The 19,760-nt window shown below is 50.9% G+C and overlaps 1 protein-coding gene across 1 annotated transcript in view; it reads right to left on the bottom strand.

Moving 5' to 3' along the window:
- Positions 1-535: 535 nt before the first annotated feature.
- The window catches only part of LOC131286864 (homeobox protein prospero), a 56,309-nt gene continuing 37,084 nt past the window's right edge, over positions 536-19,760 (bottom strand). The window contains exons 3-9 of the mRNA XM_058315870.1: positions 15,380-17,056; positions 13,010-15,268; positions 12,186-12,703; positions 11,590-12,155; positions 10,722-10,901; positions 1,647-1,791; positions 536-1,441 (exon numbers count right to left, since the gene is read on the bottom strand). Coding sequence (XP_058171853.1) covers positions 1,262-1,441; positions 1,647-1,791; positions 10,722-10,901; positions 11,590-12,155; positions 12,186-12,703; positions 13,010-15,268; positions 15,380-16,682 — 5,151 coding nt within the window. The 5' untranslated portion in view covers positions 16,683-17,056 and the 3' untranslated portion in view covers positions 536-1,261. The remainder of the gene's footprint in view (positions 1,442-1,646; positions 1,792-10,721; positions 10,902-11,589; positions 12,156-12,185; positions 12,704-13,009; positions 15,269-15,379; positions 17,057-19,760) is intronic.

Raw genomic sequence — 19,760 nt, 5'->3', positions numbered from 1 at the left:
TTGTGTTTTTCCTTTGCAATGCCGCTGATCTTTCCTGGTTTTAGTGCGCCATAAATGCACGTGACTGTTCCATGACGGAATACCTTCTGCTCTTCGACATACACACCATATGTCGCGCGACCGTACGCTTTTTAGGGATGATGCACTGAATGGCGCACATTTTTGGTTTACTTCTTATGTTTCTTCTAACGCTTCCTTAAATGTACTAAAAATTGGTAAATTTTGAGGTTTGCCGTGTACGTGTGATTTGCTTTCTGTTTCGATTCTTCTTTGTCCCATCTAAAATACTTTTGACCGTCCATGATTATCTTTTTTTGAGATACCGTTCGGTGTGTTCCGTCTTTCAAGTATTTCTTGCATGGTTTTTCTCGTTGCCACTGACGCTTTTACAGCGTTTAAATTGCAGTAAATCTGAAGGCCTTTTATCCCGCGTGTGTACCCTTTTGCCGGTACAGTGCGGGATTGCGCTGGTTTTCTGGTGGACAACTTTTGTTTGTTTTCTTCGCCACGCTTTGTTGTGTTCAATTGTGTTGGCTACGTATGTTTGTCTCCAGCCGCCTTATACGTGTTTGTGTGTATGTGTGTATCTTTGGGTAAAGCGCACTACATTATAGGAACCACAAATGTTTTACCATTTTTGCATTACTTGTTTGTTTTGTTTTTGTTGATTCGTTTAATAGATTTCGCTTCTGCCTTTGCTTTGCTATCGCCAGTTTTTGCTCCTTCTGTGCTTAGAGGGGTTTTTTTTTGTTAAATAATATAGTCTCTTTGTCCTTTTTCATCGTTTTTTCCTCTTGCTCACTCTTATTGTTAGCTTTGTCGCCGAGTTCATCGCTATCGTTTTCTCTGTCCTTCCGGTTCGCCTGCTCTCCATACTCATATTTCATAAATTTGTTTTAAGATAACAATTTTGTATAATTTACTTTAATTTTTAATAATAAAATTACTCTCTCTCTCTCTTTTCGTTTCAAAACACAATCAGTGCTTTATATATTACTTTCTCTTTTTTGTTTCATTGTGGGTTTTTCCTTCTCTATTATTGATTCGGTGTCGTAGTTCTCTTTTCATCTTCTTGTTACCCCGTTGTGGGCTTTGGACACGTTTCCGGGTTTTTTGGTATTCGATTTGTCAGTTGGTTGACACGCTCTAGTAGCTTTAGCTAGCTTTTTCCACCTGTCTCCCACCCTTTTCCCTCGACTTCCTCCTCGCTGCACCGGTAGACGTTGTAACGGGTTGGTCCGTTACTCCGGTCCCCGTTCTCTTACTCCAGCTGCTCGAGGAAGTTCGGAGACTTGAAGTACTCCGGCACAGGATCATCCATACGGGAAATGATTTTGTAAATGGATTTCTTCCACGACTGCTCGGTGTCTTTGCCGCTCTGTATCGCGCGGAAGAATTCACGCAGCGTCTGCTCAACGACGTATCGGAAATTTTGGGGCACCTAAAAGCGTCGAAGGCGGGAAGGGGAAGCATAGATAAAGGGTTTTGATAATTTGTGCGTCATGTTGCTTTGCCAATTTGGAGAGGGGCGGAAGGTCCCGGGTATATTTGACCACACAGGACCCCGGGGTAGGTGTCTTTGCGGGTCAAATATACACAAAGGTATACATAGAGATAATAACAAATGGGGGTTTCCTAGGACTTACCTCGATGTGGTTGTTCCGATTGTAGTGTAGGTTGAGTACGCGGTAAATCTCACTGTCATTGCTTACATGGATGTCATCGGCATTCTTCATGCCTTCGCTCACAGCTTGACGGGCGTATTTCTCCATTTGAATGTAGTAAAATTCCCTGTAAACGGTGTGCAAATTCATGAGTCTCGGGAATACTAATCTTTCTGCTAAGTAATAAAAAAGGCAATTCAATATAAGCTGAAAGCTTTAATACTTTTAATTGTTGTCACCGGCAGATTTCTCCCTCACAGGTCATAGGGGGAACACAAGCACACAACAACAACCAAAACCTACCCCCAACATAGAGCGAGAAACTTGAGGCCATGATTACGCCAATTAAAATATGAAGATCTTTTGATGATCCTGCACTAGAAGTCATACTGTACACACACACACACACACTTCGGCCCTTCTGAAGTAGCGCTCGGAAGTGTCACCATAGACTATGGCTGCGGGAACTAACCAACACCTAAAGTGGCACAAAAACAGGCTAGCGTGCGAGAAGCAAGCAACCGCAGGCATAAATGCATACGAGAAGTAGCACTTGAGTAGCGCGCCCGTACAAGCCAGTAGGTAAACGGTCCCACCAACCCACAAAGATTCCGCTCCCAGGGTTCGCTACGCTTCACCTCGCGACAAACATAAGCCCCACCGACCGACAACGGCTACCCTCGCGGTGCCATGGAGAGACCTGCGGCGAGGCGTCAAAGCAAGAGAAATACTGTCAGGCATCTCCAACGCCAATGCTAATATTATGCTTTTCTCTTGCGTCTTGACGCCTTCGCAATGATGTCGTGTTGTGTTCACACATTCCTGCATGCAAGAGTGTCCCGTCCATATGCCCCTGCAGCGAGCGACACATATGCAAATGGAGAGCCGGCAGCATAGACCGTGCCGCGTCACAATTCGGTCCTTCAGAAGCACCCACACTAGACGACGTCAGGACGAGAGACCGTTGTCGCCCATCGCGGGGAAGGCGCGACGTTGCGATATGCTGTAATATGTTGCACTCTTAATCATTGTTGATGGGCGTCAGCGTAGGCAGAAGTGTGCAAGCCACCATCATTTACAAATTTCCTGTACGGAGTGACATTTGTCCTTTCCTGCGCATTATTAGCGAAGGATAATTAAAGCACTTCCGGGCAAGGATAATCAGCAAATAAAAAAAAAGAGAAGGCACAACAGGCGATCGAATGAACAAGCGCGTTAATAAAACGGGCCGTAATCAGCCCTTCATTGTACGTACAATTAAACACTTTCTTGCCACACGATGGATGAAAAAATATATAACAGAAAAAAAAGTCGGATCCATACGAAAACGGGTTCGTATGACATGCACGGATATTTGCATTCTTTTGTTGCGAGTGTGAATTTTCCGGCACGTCGGTGAATGGCGCGCCAGCTCACTATCCGGAACACGGTGGAAAAGAATTGCGCCTCACGCCCACATGACACCATTGTCCTGCTGTTGTTCTTCAGCTTTTCCGGCGTTGCTCGGTTGCATTTACCGAATGCAAGCCAGAACGCACGGCCCGCAAAAGTGCATGCACAAGAAGCTAGTTAAGGCTGCAGTAGAGAGCCTTGTGGAGAGGGGCACACGGGATGCGGTACTGCACGCCCTTCCACGATCACCACCCACAATGCACAAGAGATGATGAGTTAGCGCACTGAAAAGAAAAGACACCGGAATTACCACCCTGTGCCAGTGTTATCACAGTCCTCCCGCCCGCCGGCTCGTAAGCATAATCATAATCGCTCACCGCGTGCGGCTTAGCCATGGTTCGCTCTTTTGTCGTTTATTCACTTCACATTATGCGCGATAATGTCGTTGGTCGTGTTGTGGCTCCTTGCCCATTTACGTGTCTCCTACTTCACTGAAAGCGCCACATTCTTTCCACGTTTTGTTCGCCCGGCCATGGGTGTCCTTTCTTTACGTGTGAGAACGTTTGACAGCATGCGAAACTAGACAAAACAAAAAAAAAATCTTCGGCCACATATGTGTAGGTAGGGGGTGAAAACAAAAAATCATAGCATGAGAAAAAACGTTAAGCTTTCCTCGCCGACATGGCATTGGCTTTGGCGTGCATCGTTCGTATGTCATCAAAAATTCATCACCATCCCCATTGGGGCGTATCCATAGTCACATGGAAAAGAATCCTGCATCCCTTGGGAGGAAGGATATCCAGTGGAACGAAAGGTACGGGGATAGAGAAAGGAAAAATATGAGGTCGACCAGCAAGCGTGTGTGTGTTGGCAAGAATGCAACACCATGCGCTGAAGAGCGCCACTTGCCGAGAAGGATAATCATTAATGTGCAATGATCCTTAGCAGGAATGAACAAAAAAACACGAACACTGCAACGGCTACACATGGCTAGTGTGTCAGCACACACTTGTGTGTGGGAGGAACCGAGTGGAAACCCATCGTCGAACGGAAAGCTTTCCTTTCAGTCAACTTCACCTCGGTGCCATAAAGGACCGCTGCATGGTAGGCCACTGTGTTTGCTCATGTCCTTAATATCTTTATTAATCTGAATAATTAATAGAACGCTCCTGATGGTAAGAGGCATTAATTGCAACCGTTCAACGGAAAACGGCTTCGACGACGTACAGATTTCTAACGGTTGCATTTAAATCTCACTCGTTTTGTTTCAAGGCTTGATTTTAACTCAACTATCATTAATTCTATGTGCCTTCATTATGCGTGGAACGTTTAAAAAAACCGTTTCTTACGATAAAACTTTCTCACGAATGATCGCGGAGGTGGCCGGCCGGAGACACACTGTCTCTTGCTGGATGCTTAACGGACCAAATCATTTGACTAACAGCAACCGTACGCGGTGTGTGTGCCTTACCGGGTCGTAAGAAAACAACGTTCCCATTAGAGCGATTTCTTTCTCACGCGCCGACGATGTTGTCCCCTCGCGCAAGGAACGAAATGGAACCACATTTGACCCTACCGGTTCCAGCGGCGCCTAGTCCATAAGCACGCTGCCAACGGTCAAAATCAGCGAACCGCTAATTTTTCCTCTCCCTCTCTCTCTCCCGCTCGGTTCAACGGACATTTTCCTCAACGGGCATATGCCACATTGCATTTCTTCTTGTTGCAAGGGAAAGAAAGAACGAAACACCGAAAGAAAAGGAAACGAGGGGAGGGCGATTAATCAACCACCAGTTCCCAGCCGAAAATCGGCCGTTAACAGTGAAGAGAAATTAAAAGCCATCAACCGACCTGTAGGTTTTTCGTACGGAAAGGCCACAATTCGGAAGACGTTCGTGTGCAAGTTTTCTCTCGGCACTCGGAAAAATCAAGGAACCAAGGAAGAAAGGGTCCCTGAAGACAAAACAAAAGAATAAAAAAAAAGGAAAACAGTTCACAACCAACGGATAACGAACATTTTCCCCCTCACGTGTGTTGCTTTTCTTTTGCGTCGCGTGGAGAAAAACTGAATCGATAGTGCACCGGGCGGAACCAGGCCAAGAGTAATGCACACACACGACACCGTCCACCAACCCTGGCGACGATACAGGAAATTTAAATACCCTTATAATTCCCAGTGTGGTAGCGTTTTTTCCTTCCTTCATCTCTTCGGTATCTTTTATGTGTTGTGTCTTTTCCATCCTTCCCCCAACGGGTAAAGGGCGCGAACGCTTACGGCGGGGGTAAAGAGTTCTTGGGCAGCCGACTTTCGGTGTGACTTGCTGATGATAATTGCCGGTTTGCCGGAGAGCCAGGGAGGTGACAAAGCCCCTTGCCCAGAAAACGGCTCGATCGTAAACTTCCGGAGCCAAATCTTCGGCGACGATCGGAGGCAGAAGTGCAAGGATAGGAAGAAAGAAATAGGGAAGAAAAAAACCAGCTGACTCCGAAAGGACGGTGCTGTACGGTTCGAAGTCGCATGGCACAAACGATCACGATTTACCCAGTCTTAGGGACGCGCCCGGACGAGAGAGAAAAAAAGGGACTGGGACCAGTTGTGCGAACTAAACAATGGAAAGAACTGCGTCTTAAAGACGCAAGCTGTAGTCGAAAGGATGCCTGCAGTAAGACGGCCCTGCATATGCCGGATGAAAGCCAAGACGTTTCGGGAAGAAAGAAACACAAGTTCCCCCTTCGATTGCAAAGGTAGCAAAAGGTACATCCAAACGATGCACGGTTTTGATTTAGCTCCTTGTGCCGTTTGCCTTCCCATCCATCGTGACTTTGCCGGCTGCCATGGGCTTTACGTTCCCGCCAAATTTCCTCGCACACACATCCACGTGAGGGATTCGGGATGCTTTTGCTGGGAGATGATCGGCAGGTAACAGGATCATTCCTTGAGCAGCGGTACGAGAAAGTGAGCACTCCGAATCTCTAGCGATTATCTTCTTCAAAGCCGAATTCGCTAGTGATTTGGAAGATCATTTACAGTAAACCAACTTGGGAAAAGATTACCTGTATCTAGAAGAGTTAAATTTTTACCTGCGCGAGGAACCATGAGGACATAATTTCTAAAGTATCCCAGGAATGCCATCACATTCAGAAGGAGATAAAACAATTCTTCATGGTGTTGACGATTTCAAAGGATAAAACATTCGAAGGGTTTCTCACAAATATCACGATGAAAGTAATTCTCACTGTATGAAAATGAAACAAAACGCTATCTTAGTGATGCAATTCTGTTCACCTAGGAATTGCCTTCAATTCATGCTGATGCATCGCGAAAAAAACCTGACTGTACAATCTTTTCTTCAAAACTTCCCCTGCCCTAGCATTCCTAGCACTCACCTACCGGTTTTGTCTCCTTACCGTCCTAATTAGTGAAATTACATTAATTAAGCGATTTTTAATTAAGGCTCCAACTCTTTCGCCGCCTTCTCTACGACGTTTCTACCACTTCGGTCCATTATAAGCTGGGGATTCTTGCAGCCGACCATGCAAACACAAATCCTTTCCGTAGCATTTTCTTTTTTGCTTCTTTTCCTACAAAGTTCTTTTTTAAAAAGGGTTACTCCTTCCCAACTTATCCGAGAGCAAGCGCCAAGTGGTTTGCTGTGGCCCGCGGTTCTTTGTGCAACTGCACGACCCACAACAACGTCTTTTTGGTGGCGGTGTAAGAACGTTGAGCTTGCCAGAGGAACTCTTTCGTCACGGTAAGACGAGTTCGTTCAGATTCGTTCAGTGGCCTTTCAGTGGGCGTAGGCTTGTTAACGTTACAATAAAAAAAGGTAAGCATTCGACAAGACTGAGCCAAGAATATAAGGCGAATTTTTTAAGGAACTTCTTGTTGGGTAGATTACTGTTTAACCTTTCTTATAGTCAAAGTTAACAAATGTCACTAGTTTAAGCAATCAATATAAATTGAAATTTCGAAAGCGCTGGATACAGACAACGTAAAATTAAATTTCATACACAAACAATGTATATTTTGATATGTATTTCCCGAAAGAATAATACACAAACAAGCACAACGAAACATCCTAAACATTTAATCATTTAAAACCATTACCCTCCCGTGCTAAACGGCGCACCGTTTCGTTAGATAAACAAAACCCGTCGATAAAAAGCAGGTTTCGGAATTTCCACCCAAGGTAAAAAAGGTAATAAAGAAAAAAACTCCAAAACATTGACAAAATAAAATACGAAATGTGCACATAAATCCCGCTAGGATACCGAATTTTGCATGTACGCCATGTATCCCGTATGCCCGCCGCAAGCAATATATTGGATGCTACATGGGGGCAATCGCGGTGTTCCTAAAATTCAAATTGCACCACGTAGATACGCATCGCACGGTGAGGGGTATATGGCCATCGCCATCGCGCGCTAATCCCATGCACAAACGGCACTAACATAACGTAAGGCGCGCGGCGGGCTGTGGGATATCTGACCCTGTCCGGCGGCACTACTGTTAGTTATGCTTTTCTATTTATTCGGAAAAGGTACGCACATACGGCCGAACTATTGCTGCGCGCACGCACCGGAACTGGGGTGGGGATCGTACCAGAAAAATGTGAGGCTAACGGGAGAACAATCATATCTACAGCTCCACCGGCGTTCGGGGGTTCCATATGCAAAAACAAACGAGACATCAAAATGCAATAGCCTCTTCTCCTGCTGCAGTTTCCACAGCTCGAAACAGCTGTGGTTGGGGGTGTGGTGCATCGATGCATTTCCTTCCCACGATTCCCGAAAATCCGGGCTCCAAGCCTATATGTCTCTCGTGCATGTATGTGCCCGTGCGTGTCGTATGCATTTGTGAGGCTCCCGATGGGCGCCCGATCTATTGCATTTTATGTATGTGTCCCCACAAAACTTGCGCCCAATTTTTAACCCTACCCCCTTTACTCTGGATGCAACGAGCAATTGCATCGAATGCACACGAATGCACTCCTCTGCTGCGCAGTCCGGGATTTCATTAGGCTTTATTTTCGGGCCGAATACACAACCACCCGGGGAAAGCGGTGTGATGCAACTCGATACAAAATCAAGTCCAGTTTTGTATGCTTCACTATTCGCACGCCCTGACCACCCTCCACTCCTTGTGTGTATGTACTCGCGCCGTCGCCGCCGCCACCGGTTGGAAAAGCAATAGACAGTTTTTGGTCGCCGCAAGCATCCATCCTCGCCCTCGCTGCATCCCTTTTACCCAGCTTAGGAGTCCGCTCAAACATAGAATGCACGCAAAGTGCATCGATCGCCAAAGCGCAGCGCTCAAAACCGCACATTGGAGCATGGCTGTACATTCACCAAAAACTGGACGTCCGGTGCGTGCGCTTGCACGTGTGTGTGTGTGTGTATTATTTGCGTTATATGCAGCTGAGTCGATAGTCAGGGCACATTACCCGTCCACCACCGGACCCATTTGGAGGGTCAGCATCCCAAAAAAGCAGTAGGCCTTTCCGAACCACCTCCACCAACTCTATTTCTCCCACATACCTTCCGGGGGGGAGGCTTAGATCCCGGCCGTCCCCGGAATGCACCCCGGGAAAATGGACGATATATGCAAATGCACCGAACCGTCCGACGGCTTGCAGCATCATACGCATATGGGCTCGGTCCGTCCACCTCCAAGCCCAGCTGCTGTCCACAAGCGCCTAGGATGGTCTGTTGTGTGACAAAGCAGACATAATAACAAATGCTATTAATTCTAACCGAATGTGGATGCAATTTATTTCCATGTACACCCGGGCACGTACTTCAGCTTGGAGAGTGTTTTTCGGGAAAACTATTGCTGAAGCGGGTGGCTGCCAGAGGACCGATAGGCAGAATACATTCTGCACACACACAAACACACACACACGCGCACCTTGCACAAAAGCTTAGTGCCCGGGACGTGGGCCTCGCTTCCCGCCGTCCTGCCAGACTATCCTCCAAGTAAAGGAAAATAAGCGGGGGGAAAACCATGATGGAATAGAATTGTGTGCGCTTCGGAGTGTTTCGGAGTTTTTAACCTCCATGTCCCTATTGTCCTTACCCACACCCGAACGCCGTAGCGTGGCGTGCGATTTTACTTTATTGTTGGCCAAAAATGGCCTTTCACTCGAACGGTTGTCCCTTGGTAACAAAAACGGTTCCAGGGCAAACCTTTGGGCACGGGAGAGTAAACTGTTCGCTGGACCCAACCTAATCCCAACGAGGTTGTTGGGATCCGTCGGAAGGGCGACGGGATGGTGTTGGTCCAGGCGTGAGGTGGAACAATTCGGACGCGGACAAAAATTTATCAAACCGAAATAAGAAAACAACAAACCATGTATATCTTTTCCATCGCACTGTGATGGATGGGAACACTGGCCACACACCAAACTTATTTAGCTTAGTTCGTGCGCTGGAACAAGCTGTTTGCGAAGAGTGTGACATCTCGCGGCGAGCGTGCAGCGCCGGTTGAGGATATGTTAGATTTTAATGATCGATTTTCGCGATCCCTCAGAGAAAAAGGGTAGTCGCGGCGCGAGCTGAATCGATTGATAGTATATCCGAATAATTTATGACGCGAGACGAGAGACCACTGCCCTCTCCCATCAGATCATCCTATGGGTTGGGATCGCTCTGCCCTGGGAACATAACTCTTCGCGCGGAAGTAATCCCCCCCGGTGGCGGGAAAGACCAAAAAAAAGGATAGATAACCCAAAAATCAGGCTCATGTTTCACCGACGTCCCGCATTTCGCCCGGGAGGTTGTGTCATACGGGACACGATGCACGAGAGACGATACAATTGCGGTACAACACAAAGTAAATTTGCATTCGATCAATTACTACGGGGAGACTCCTTTTTTTCCGTGTCCTTTTGCCTTTTGGCCCGAGTCCGACTTTAGTTTGCAATTGTGATTCAAATTACTGAATCGAGCAAAAACCTGCATAGGGTGAGGAGGAGGAGGGGGAATCCTGCTTGCCAATCAAACGCCAATATCGAAACCTTGTTTGACCTGTGGGATATTATGTTTGATTTGACGTCGTCCCACGTCCCGCGGTAGCCGAAAGACGTATTGACGTTAAATATGTTATCAGCGGACCGCCGAAAGCTAAACACAGATGGAAAAGCTCCATTATGAGTGGGATTTTGGAGTTCCAAAGCGTATCCAAAAGGAGTAAGAAGTCGGTTCCAGTTCTGTTTCTAGGTGCTGGAAAAACTGTATCCTCGTTTCGTGAGCTAGATTATATTGTTTGACCGTATTCCGTGGACACTGTTTGACCTCGGGAGTGAAGTTGATAATTAATGTATTAATAATAAATCGAAAGCTCTCATATTGGCGACCCGAGACCATTGCCTTTTCTTGCTCCAGCGTATGCTAGGGTCAAACCTTTCAAATGTCAGCCCCTTTACCCCATCGACCAATTGGATTGATGCGAGCTGCGCATGCCATCCGAATCCGACAACCCTCCCTAGGAAAACGGGGTTGCAAACAAATCCTGCCCACTTCCGGCGTTGATTTCAATTTCATTCCTGTCGGCCCATTTCCGGTGTCTATTGAAGCGGTAGGAATCCCTCCGGTCTTGATTCCCTTGCGTTGGGATACGATCGGCGTCATAGTATGTAGATATGAAGAAGAAAACATAAAAACACTCACCTGAAGTTGGAGAACCACTTGACTAGCTGGGCGGTATTGTTCTTGTTAAACTTGATGTCCGGGAAGTACATCTTCAGCACGGCCGAGCTGGGGTATCGCACCCAGAAGAACATCAGCTTCGCCTTGCGCAGGTGCATCGGCGTCAGGGTTGACGAGTTCACCGGAGTTAAGGAACGGTTACTGATTGAAGGTGCGTAAGTGTTAATGGTTTTGCTACACGTTCTACTACCCCGCACGATGTGCTACGATGTTACGATGCACTCAGCTAGTGGATTGATCTATGTCGAGACTAATCTCCACCGGAGGACCCGCAAGAAACGATTGGCTAATTCGACACCGCTAAGGATTCCCTCGGTTCGGCTTGCAAAAGGTGGCTCGCTACAAAGTAATCTCAGCCATTGGGGTTTTATATTCTGTGTTGTGCGAATTAAATTCCTATTTCTTGATATGGTTTACCCCCCTAATGTGTGCTAGTCTCCGCGACTGAAACTATAAAAGTGTGGAACCGATTCCCAAGAATACTTTACAAAACAATATCAATGGTAGTCGCAAATCTGATTAAGAAACATCAGTACTCCCCGTACCTTGCACGTTTTTCGCCAACATACTAGACGGGTGAGGGCATTTGGGAAGTGTTTGAGGAAAGCAAATCTTATTTGTTTCTACGAAAGTGGGAGCCCTTGTGGAGGTGGAAGCTTATTTTAAAAACAAAACTCAAAAGCAAGGATTAGTTTCGACAAAGAGAAAGAAATGAAACTAAAATAATCCTTTTGGAAAGCGAGTCCGGAGAACCGTAACATAAGACCAACCCTGTAGCTGTGTGGTGCGTGATCGTTGTGAAAAACAAGAAAAAGGAATCGATGCTTACGCTGCAATGGAACTGTCAATAAGTTGCATATTTGAAAAGGATATAGTAGGCTCCATGCCGTTGTACGAGATGTCCGCGGACGTGCAGTCCGAGTTGCGATCGGTGACATCCATCGACGCCTTGATATGTCCGTAGTCGGGCGAGTTGCCGTGGTGGGCTGCCAGCAGGGCCGGATGCAGCATCGTTGGCGGGTGGGGCAGGGGTGGCGAGTCGCGCGGATCGAACATGCCCTTGATGCCGGGCGGGCTCGACGACACCTTCATGTGGTGGAACTGCGACGGCTGGGGTCCGTGCGGGCCACCGTGCGGACCGTGCGGATTGAAGAAGGGGCTGTAGGGCGAAAAGACCTGCGACTCGTGCAGCGACGGGTTGGGGATCGCCACCGACGTCGGCAGTGAGACGGGCAGCATGGACGGGGCGCCACCGTGGAAGGACGATCGCGGTGAGGTGCACTCCGCCGGGGCCGACTCGCCCTTCATCGTGCTGGCCGATTGGCTATTGAACTGGGCTTGCGATTGCTGCTGCTGCTGCTGAGCTTGCTGTTGCTGCTGCTGAGCTTGCTGTTGCTGCTGCTGCTGCTGTTGTTGTGACTGAACCTGCTGCGGTGGTGCCTGTTGCTGAGGAGAAGTCACCTGCGACTGTTGCTGCGCTGACTGCTGGTTGTTGTTCTTGCTGCAACTGTTGTTGTTGTTGTTGTTGTTGTTCAGGGTGTTGGCAAGACAACTACCGTTCGTACCGCCCAAAGCATGCTGCGACTGCTGCGATTGCTGTTGCTGCTGCTGTTGCTGCTGCTGTTGGTGTTGTTGTTGAGATTGTTGTGAATCAACCTGCACCTGAGGCGCGGACGGCAGGATACCGTCCTGGGCTAGAATTCTACTCACTGTTCGGGGCGTGATGCGCGTGTCGGTCACCTTATGGCGCTTCTTCTTCGGCGTCACCACGAGACTGAGGGCCTCGTTCTGCTCGGGATTGTGCTCGCGCGGTTCCGGCGGCGGCAGGCAGAAGGGATTCACCTGACTGGGCGGGCCGCCGAGGGCCTGGTTCATCGAGTTGTACAGCGCGGCCGCGGCGACCGAGTTGATGTTCTGCGGCCCCTTCGGCGGTTGGAACATGGCTGTAGAGGAAGAAGGACGTACATGAGGAGGCATGTTGAGCGAGTTCATACCGGCCGCGCCACCGGGTTGCTGTTGCTGTTGCGGTGGCGGCGGTGGCGGCTGCTGCTGCTGCTGACCAACACCGAGCGTTTCGTGCGAGGGTCCCCCATTCGGAACGTGCATTGGTCCCAGGGCGCCCATCGCCGGGAAACCGGCGGGTCCGTTCAACCGGGGACCGTTGGGTGCGACGTTGGGTGGCTGCGGCGGGCCGGACCCGGGCACCGGTGCACTGTTAAGACTAGTGGTACTTAGCATAGGCCCATTACCTGACTGACTGGCAGCTCCGCGCTCCGCCTGACTGATCTTCGTCCGGGGCGACTTGCGATCCAGCAGCTGCGAGGCCATCAGCAGGTCCTTGTTCAGCTGCTCGGCGGCGGCTGCGGCCGCCTCCGACTGCTTGCCTAGAAACCGACGCTGGTGCACGAACCGTGTCACGATCGAGTCGACCAGGTTCGACAGCGAAGCCGTAATCTCCGTCTTCAGCACGTCGGCCAGCCCCTCGAGGTCCGTCCCGGACATGGGCGCGATCGAGCTCGCGCTCGAGCGCATCATGTTGAGCCGGCTCGTCAAATCGGAGGGAATCGTCGGACCCTTCGGCATCGGGGGCAGATGGCCTGCCATCGGCACCGGAGCCGTCACGTGACTCGATGGTGGCAGCTGTATCGCGGCGGGTTGCGCCTGCTGCTGCGGGGGCGAATGCTGCTGTTGCTGCTGCAAAGCCGACTGATGCTGCTGCGACACCGAGTGCGGATGCTGTTGTTGCTGTGGCGTCGATTGCAGTCCTCCCTGCGGTTGCTGCTGGGGCGGTTGCGGGAGTGCCGGCGGAGAGTGCTGCTGCACCGGGAGCTGCGTCTGGGGCTGCGGATGTTGAACAGGCGATTGTAGCATTGGCTGAGAAGTTTGACTTTGCACCAGTGGCTGCTGCTGCTGTTGCATTGTTACTTGCGGTTGAGTTATTACCTGTGACTGAGGATTACTGCTGGCATTCCGATCTGGCATGCTGGGTGGCTGCGCTTGAGACATTACCTGAAGCTGCTGTTGCTGTTGTTGCTGCTGTTGCTGCTGCTGAGCTTGTTGCTGCTGCTGCTGCTGGAGCAACTGCTGATTGGTAGCCTGCAAATTTCTTTCCGCTTGCTCCGCCTTCACCAACCGTGCTTCCTGCTCGAGGAAAAGCTTCTGATACATGGCAGCCGCATTGCTTATCTGCTGACTGTGCTGCTGGTGTTGCTGCTGCTGTTGCTGCTGCTGGTGCTGCTGCTGGTGTTGCTGCTGCTGCTGTTGGCTCATTGTCTCGTGAGGGATCGTAGCTGCTGCAGCCGCCGCCTGTTGCATATGCTGCAGGAATGGATGCGTTCCGTTGAATCCACCCGCTTGCAGCGCCGCATGCGCGGGCGGTAGCTGACTGTGCAGCTTGGCCGACATCATCTTGCTCATCATCTGCAGCATGCTGGACGCATCGGCTGCCGCGGCCGCCGCCGCCGCTGCTGCCGCGTTCGACTGACCCTTGCCCACATCCTTCACCGGTGTGGTGGCCGTCGAGAGGCTCGCCGGCAGAAGGGACTTCTCGGGCGATAGGTCGGACGCGCTGGCCAGATCGTCCTCCATGAGGTCGCTCGTGGAGCTGTCGTCCGCAACCTCCTGGGTCGTGTCGGACTGCTGCTCCATGCGCGAGCACAATTGCACATACTTCTGCTGCATCTCGGCCAGCTGCTCCTGCATCGAGCGGAGCTGCGACTTAAGTACGTCCTTTTCCACCCGCTTCTGGTGAATGTGGGGCGTCGTCGTGATCGTTTCCACCAGATCGTCATCGTCGTCGGTGGTGGCCGGATCGGTCGCACTGTTCGTGCTGGCGGCGGCTGCTGCTGCCGCTGCGGCCGCGCTGCTGCTCAGCATGAAGTTCTGCAGCGTCAGGCCGAGGTTGAGTCCAGCGGCCGCTGCCGCCGCGTACCGCTCCGCCGCACTGTTGTCGTGCTGCTGCGGATGGTACAGCTTGCGCTTCTTGCAACCGTTCACCTGCGGCGCTTGGGACAGGATCGCCGGACTGGCACGCATCGACGACACGATGTTCTCCACGCGAGCCCGCTTCATGTTGAGCGCTTCGGGCTCGGCGCGGCCACCCTGACCCCCGATCAGTCCACCACTTCCACCGGCGCTCCCGGGCGACGGGGTTCGCTCGTCACGATCCTTATCGTCCAGGCAGCACTCGTCGATGTCCATCTCCTGCTTGGTGATGATCACGTCTCCCCCTCGACCGTGCGAGGACGCCGGGGATGGCATCGTCTCATCCACCTCGTCCGGCAGAGACGCCACCAGCTCATCGATCACATCGTGTTTCTCCTGCTTCGGGTTCATCACACCACCGCCCCCGTTCGACAGGGTTCGATCGTCACCGCCCGCCAGCAGGTCATCACATTTCGCACTACTATCACCGAGCAGGGACACTCCCTTCCCTCCATTTTGATTAGTCGCCGCCATCGCCGTCGTCGCCGAGGCCGAAGGATTCGTCGCCTTCTGTCGGGTGGAGCCTCCACCCACCGACACACCGCCACCACCCTTGCCGTGGTGATGATGCTTACTGTGGTGATGATGGTGGTGACTGTGGTGATGATGGTGCTGCTGCTGCAGGTGGTTACTACCCCCCGCGTCACTCGAGTCACTCAGCTCACCACCGTTCACCACCACTGCGGGGTTACTATTTTCACTGATCTTGCTCACGTCGAAGATCGTGTTGTTGTTGTTATTCTTGCTACCGATCACATTGTTATTGTCGGGCGATATCCGCCCGCCCTGGCTGCTGGCCTGCAGGGTGGCCCGCAGCTCCTGATCGAGCGCCAGCAGGTCCTTCTTGCCCTGGAGGATATTGCGCAGCATGTGGTGGGCCAGCTCGCTGGCCGGTGGCGTTGTAGAGTCACCGTCAAGGTCTATAACGCCACCGTCGTCGACGAGCCCGTGGCCGTTGTCCGGTTGCTTCACCCCGGACGCTGCCGCGGGGCTTCCTCGCTCCCCGCCACTCACACTCGTCACATTCGGGGGATTGTTGCTGCCGTGCGTCGCAGCCGTGCCGCAACTGTTCACGCTACTGTTGGAGCTGCTGTTGCTGCTGTTGCTGCTACTGCTGCTAGTACTGCTGCCAGTACTGCTCGTGCTGCTGCTCCGCCGATTGGCCACCATGGTCGGCGTGGGCACCACCTCCGGCACTCCACTACCACCGCCGTTCAGCGTACTCGCAGTATTCGCACTTCCACTGTGATTGCTAGCCACGGCAGCACCGCTGTTGTTGTGGCCGCTGCCGGTATTCGTATTGTTGTTATTGTTCGTGTTCGTATTGTTGTTGTTCAGATTGGTCGCACTCTCGAAGCCGAGCTTGGCGGCACTGACCACACCACTAGCACCGTTCACTAAGCCGCCGACACTGCCGTCCAGTGTCATTCCGGCACCATCGTTGCTGTTGTTGTTGATGCTGCTACTGGTGTTGGCATTGGCGCTGGCGTTGCCAGCCGCAATGCTGCTGCTGATCCCGGCCGCGGCAGCCTCGATCGCCGAGAGCATGCTGAGCGTGTCCGGGTCTGTCGCGTCCTGGGCCTGCTTCACTTGTCGGCCGAGCAGTTCGTTGAGCATCTTGCTAGCGGCCGCCGGTCCGTAACCGCCGGGACCGAATAGTCCACTGAAGTGTTGCTGCTGCGCCTGGCTAAAGATAGCCCCGTATAGACCGCCGCTCATGAAGGACGGCCGTGCACTGAAGTTGGGTATCGAGGAGTAGCTGTTTCTTGGTTCCCCTGCGTCCACGCGCTGTCTGCTTCGCTTCGCGCTGCTGCTGCTGCTGCTGCCGTTGCTGCTGTTGCTGTTGCTGTTGCTGTTCGTCACTACGGTCGGGTCGTTCTTTAGCAACTTATCGACGTACAAACCGAAAGAATCAGAGTCTTCCTCCGATGACATCATAAGCAGGGGAACGATGCACGAACAGCCTGCTGCCGCTGCGAACGACGACGGCGACGGCGACGACGACGGCGACGACAACAACGACGACGACGACGACGACGGCGACGGCGACGGCGAAGACGACGGAGGCACCTACCACCACCACTGAAAATTCGACCGCCTTCCCGGTGGTGGGGGAAATTTTCCCCTCCCCGGTGCCACGCACACTATCAACCGCTAGGGCCTTCCGCTGCTGTTGCCGTTCCTTTTCCTTTTCCTTCGCACGCTGATTCCTTCCGGTCGTCTTTTTCCCACTGCCGCACAACGACAAGCCCCTTCCAGTATCCGAACGGTCGCTTAACCCGGCTTTAGCTTTCCCCTTCCATTGCATGGGCCTGCGCGGGTGTGCGAGCGGGACCACGGGAACAATGCACAAAAAGAGGAGAAAACGAGAACAAGAGGGAGAGAGAGAGAAAGAGAAAAGCATGAGCGAGAGAAGTAAGATTGTCGTTAGTTTAGTTTTGTTTCCGTTTTTTTTGCCGTGTCCTTGTTTTGTTTGGATGAATGAGGACGAACATTCGAGCTGCTTGCGCGTGCTGGAGAAGAACGGAAGATGGATGAACGGCGACGAGGAAGAATGAAGAACGACGCACCGGAGAACGAACGCTACCTATCCATATGAAGACACGGCAAGGAACAATCTATTCCTGGGAAAATGTCCTTTGATGCTTGTTTTGCTAAATGAAGGACGTCAGTTTTATGATGGTATTTTTTGGAATTACTATTTATTATTATTAATAATTTTTTAATCTTCCTACAATGAATTGATCGAAGCTGATATAATTTTATTTTAATTCAAGAATCATTTTTAAGAGCAGCAAAAACTCACAGAAGTTCAAAATTTTACGAAAATGTCAAATATTCACGATGCTGATCCGGCAAAAGTTTCAATTCAATCCCCTTCCATCATCGGTAGAGCTCACGAATTCGACCAGATGGATGCACACTGCTTCAGACAATCAACGACGGCAGGACCCTTCGATCCCGGGCCCTTCCGCCGTGGCATGGGGGAAATAGAAATTGTCGATGCACACCTGGAACAGCACCACCCGAGTCGATCCCTTCCGTTTCCACCGTCCCGTACAGAGGCAGCACCTTTGAGGAGCAGAAAAAAGGTACAGAGAACCAGCGCCTCGATCGCATGCAACACCGCGTCCTGCAGGATAAGGTAACGTGTGTGTGTATGTATGTGTGTTTGAGTGCGAGAGGGAATCGAAACCGAAAGGAGCGCTATGGAATTGCTCCTCCGAAGGCGAGTCAGCTGTTGTTGGTTGGCGTCTCCTACCCAAACACACCCAGGCGCCTTCTAATTACGCTCCAATGTGTGTCTTATAAATATCAATTTAACTGCCTCGAATGGTACTGGCCATCCTCCGCACACAAGAGCCGGCAACACTTAATTACTCGCTCGCTCGTCGTTCGGGCCGTTCGCGATTCGCAGTCTTTTAAAGCGGTCTGTGGCCACAAGTTCCATCGCTTATCCCAAACACTGCGCGCGTTGTGAACCGAGCTTGGGTGACGCCACCCCAAACAAAACCTGAGTCATCATCGCGATGCTGATGCGCGCGGTCAGCCTCCGATTACGAAACTCATCAAAACATTCGTAAATTGGATAATAAAACGGCTCCTTCCCCTCGGGCGGGGTTGCTTCTTGATAAGTTGGCGTCTTCCGAGGCGATGGGTAATGGCATTTGCGTACACCACGTCCCCCTCCCCGCCGGCCTACCCTCCCCGGTCGAAGACGTGCGGACTCTGGTCAGCATCAAACGATCCAAACGATACGAACGAACAGTGATATCATTGCGATTGTCCATGCGCCTTCACCGCGTTTGGAGGACGGGGTGGAGACAATCCAGTTCACACTTCTTTTGATGACTTCTTCGATGGTCTTATTTAAGTGCATCATTGCCCATCAAGGCGCGTCTGTTTCTGCTTCACACTGGGACGCCACGGCGTGGACAAAGTATTTGATTCCGTTGCGGGAATCGGGTCAGCATTGTGAGGAGTTATTTTATGGATACATTAACAGAAAGCGTGTGAATCAAACGTTTCTATATAGATGCCTATCACGTCCTCACGTCTGTTTATAAAAAAAAAACGTAAACTTAGAAAAGTTCGTTAATGTCGTTGCACCTCCATGGGGAGGAGAAAAAGAACCCATTCCAAACGTCTTGAGACGACCGTTACAGTTTTGCTTGGTTGCGCACCGTGCTTTCTTCCCGCAACGGCAAAAGGTGCACTATCGGTTATGGTGAATAAAAAAAGGGAACCGTCAAGAAGGGCGACTTTCTTCAAGACGTTGCCGGTTTTTCCAACGGGTGCGAAGGGTCGCAACGCCGCAACGTCTTGGAACGTGAAGGAATCTTCAAACTCGCCACGGAACGGTGCGCCGTACCGAAATTGTTGTGCTCGAGGGAAGGGAGGGTTCGCAAACGCATATGCCACTTTTTTTTTTTTATTCAGGAGGGTGTTGCTGTTGTTGGTGACTTGAAGGAGTCGAGGAGTCGAGGACAAGGCGAGTGAACGGAAATGGAATAATTGCAGGTTGTGCGTTCCATTTCGGCTTGTGTCGCGTGCGAGAATAATATGTTGTCGCCGATTTCTCAAGATACTTATCACTTGCCAACGGCCGTTTTTTAATTTTATTTTGTACGGAGATCCCCCTTTTTGAGCTCCCCATCTCGATTCGGTTGAGATTTTCTCCCCCATGCCCTTGATTGGTGTTCATATTTCAGTGGTTTATTTGTTCGCTTTTTCGCCAAACGGTTACACTCGTTTTCGTCTATTCTTTCCGTTAAACAGAAAATGTTGAAACGATTTTGGAAGTCACCGGAATGTAAAGAGAACGTGCATCAACAATGGACGGGAAACGTAACACGCATGACGCAGGGCGCGCCCCCTTCGAGACGAACCTGAGACCTCTGCGAAATCAAACCGAACACATACACACACACACACGCCCCCTCGGGGGGCACACGCACTTGTTTGTCTTCCTTTTCGGGAGTCCTTCCGCTAGACCGAGACACTCCAGAAAGGACA

This window comes from Anopheles ziemanni, chromosome 3 (assembly GCF_943734765.1).
Source record: "Anopheles ziemanni chromosome 3, idAnoZiCoDA_A2_x.2, whole genome shotgun sequence".
In the NCBI taxonomy this organism is placed as follows: Eukaryota; Metazoa; Arthropoda; class Insecta; order Diptera; family Culicidae; genus Anopheles; species Anopheles ziemanni.
This window is presented reverse-complemented; position numbering and strand designations above follow the sequence as displayed.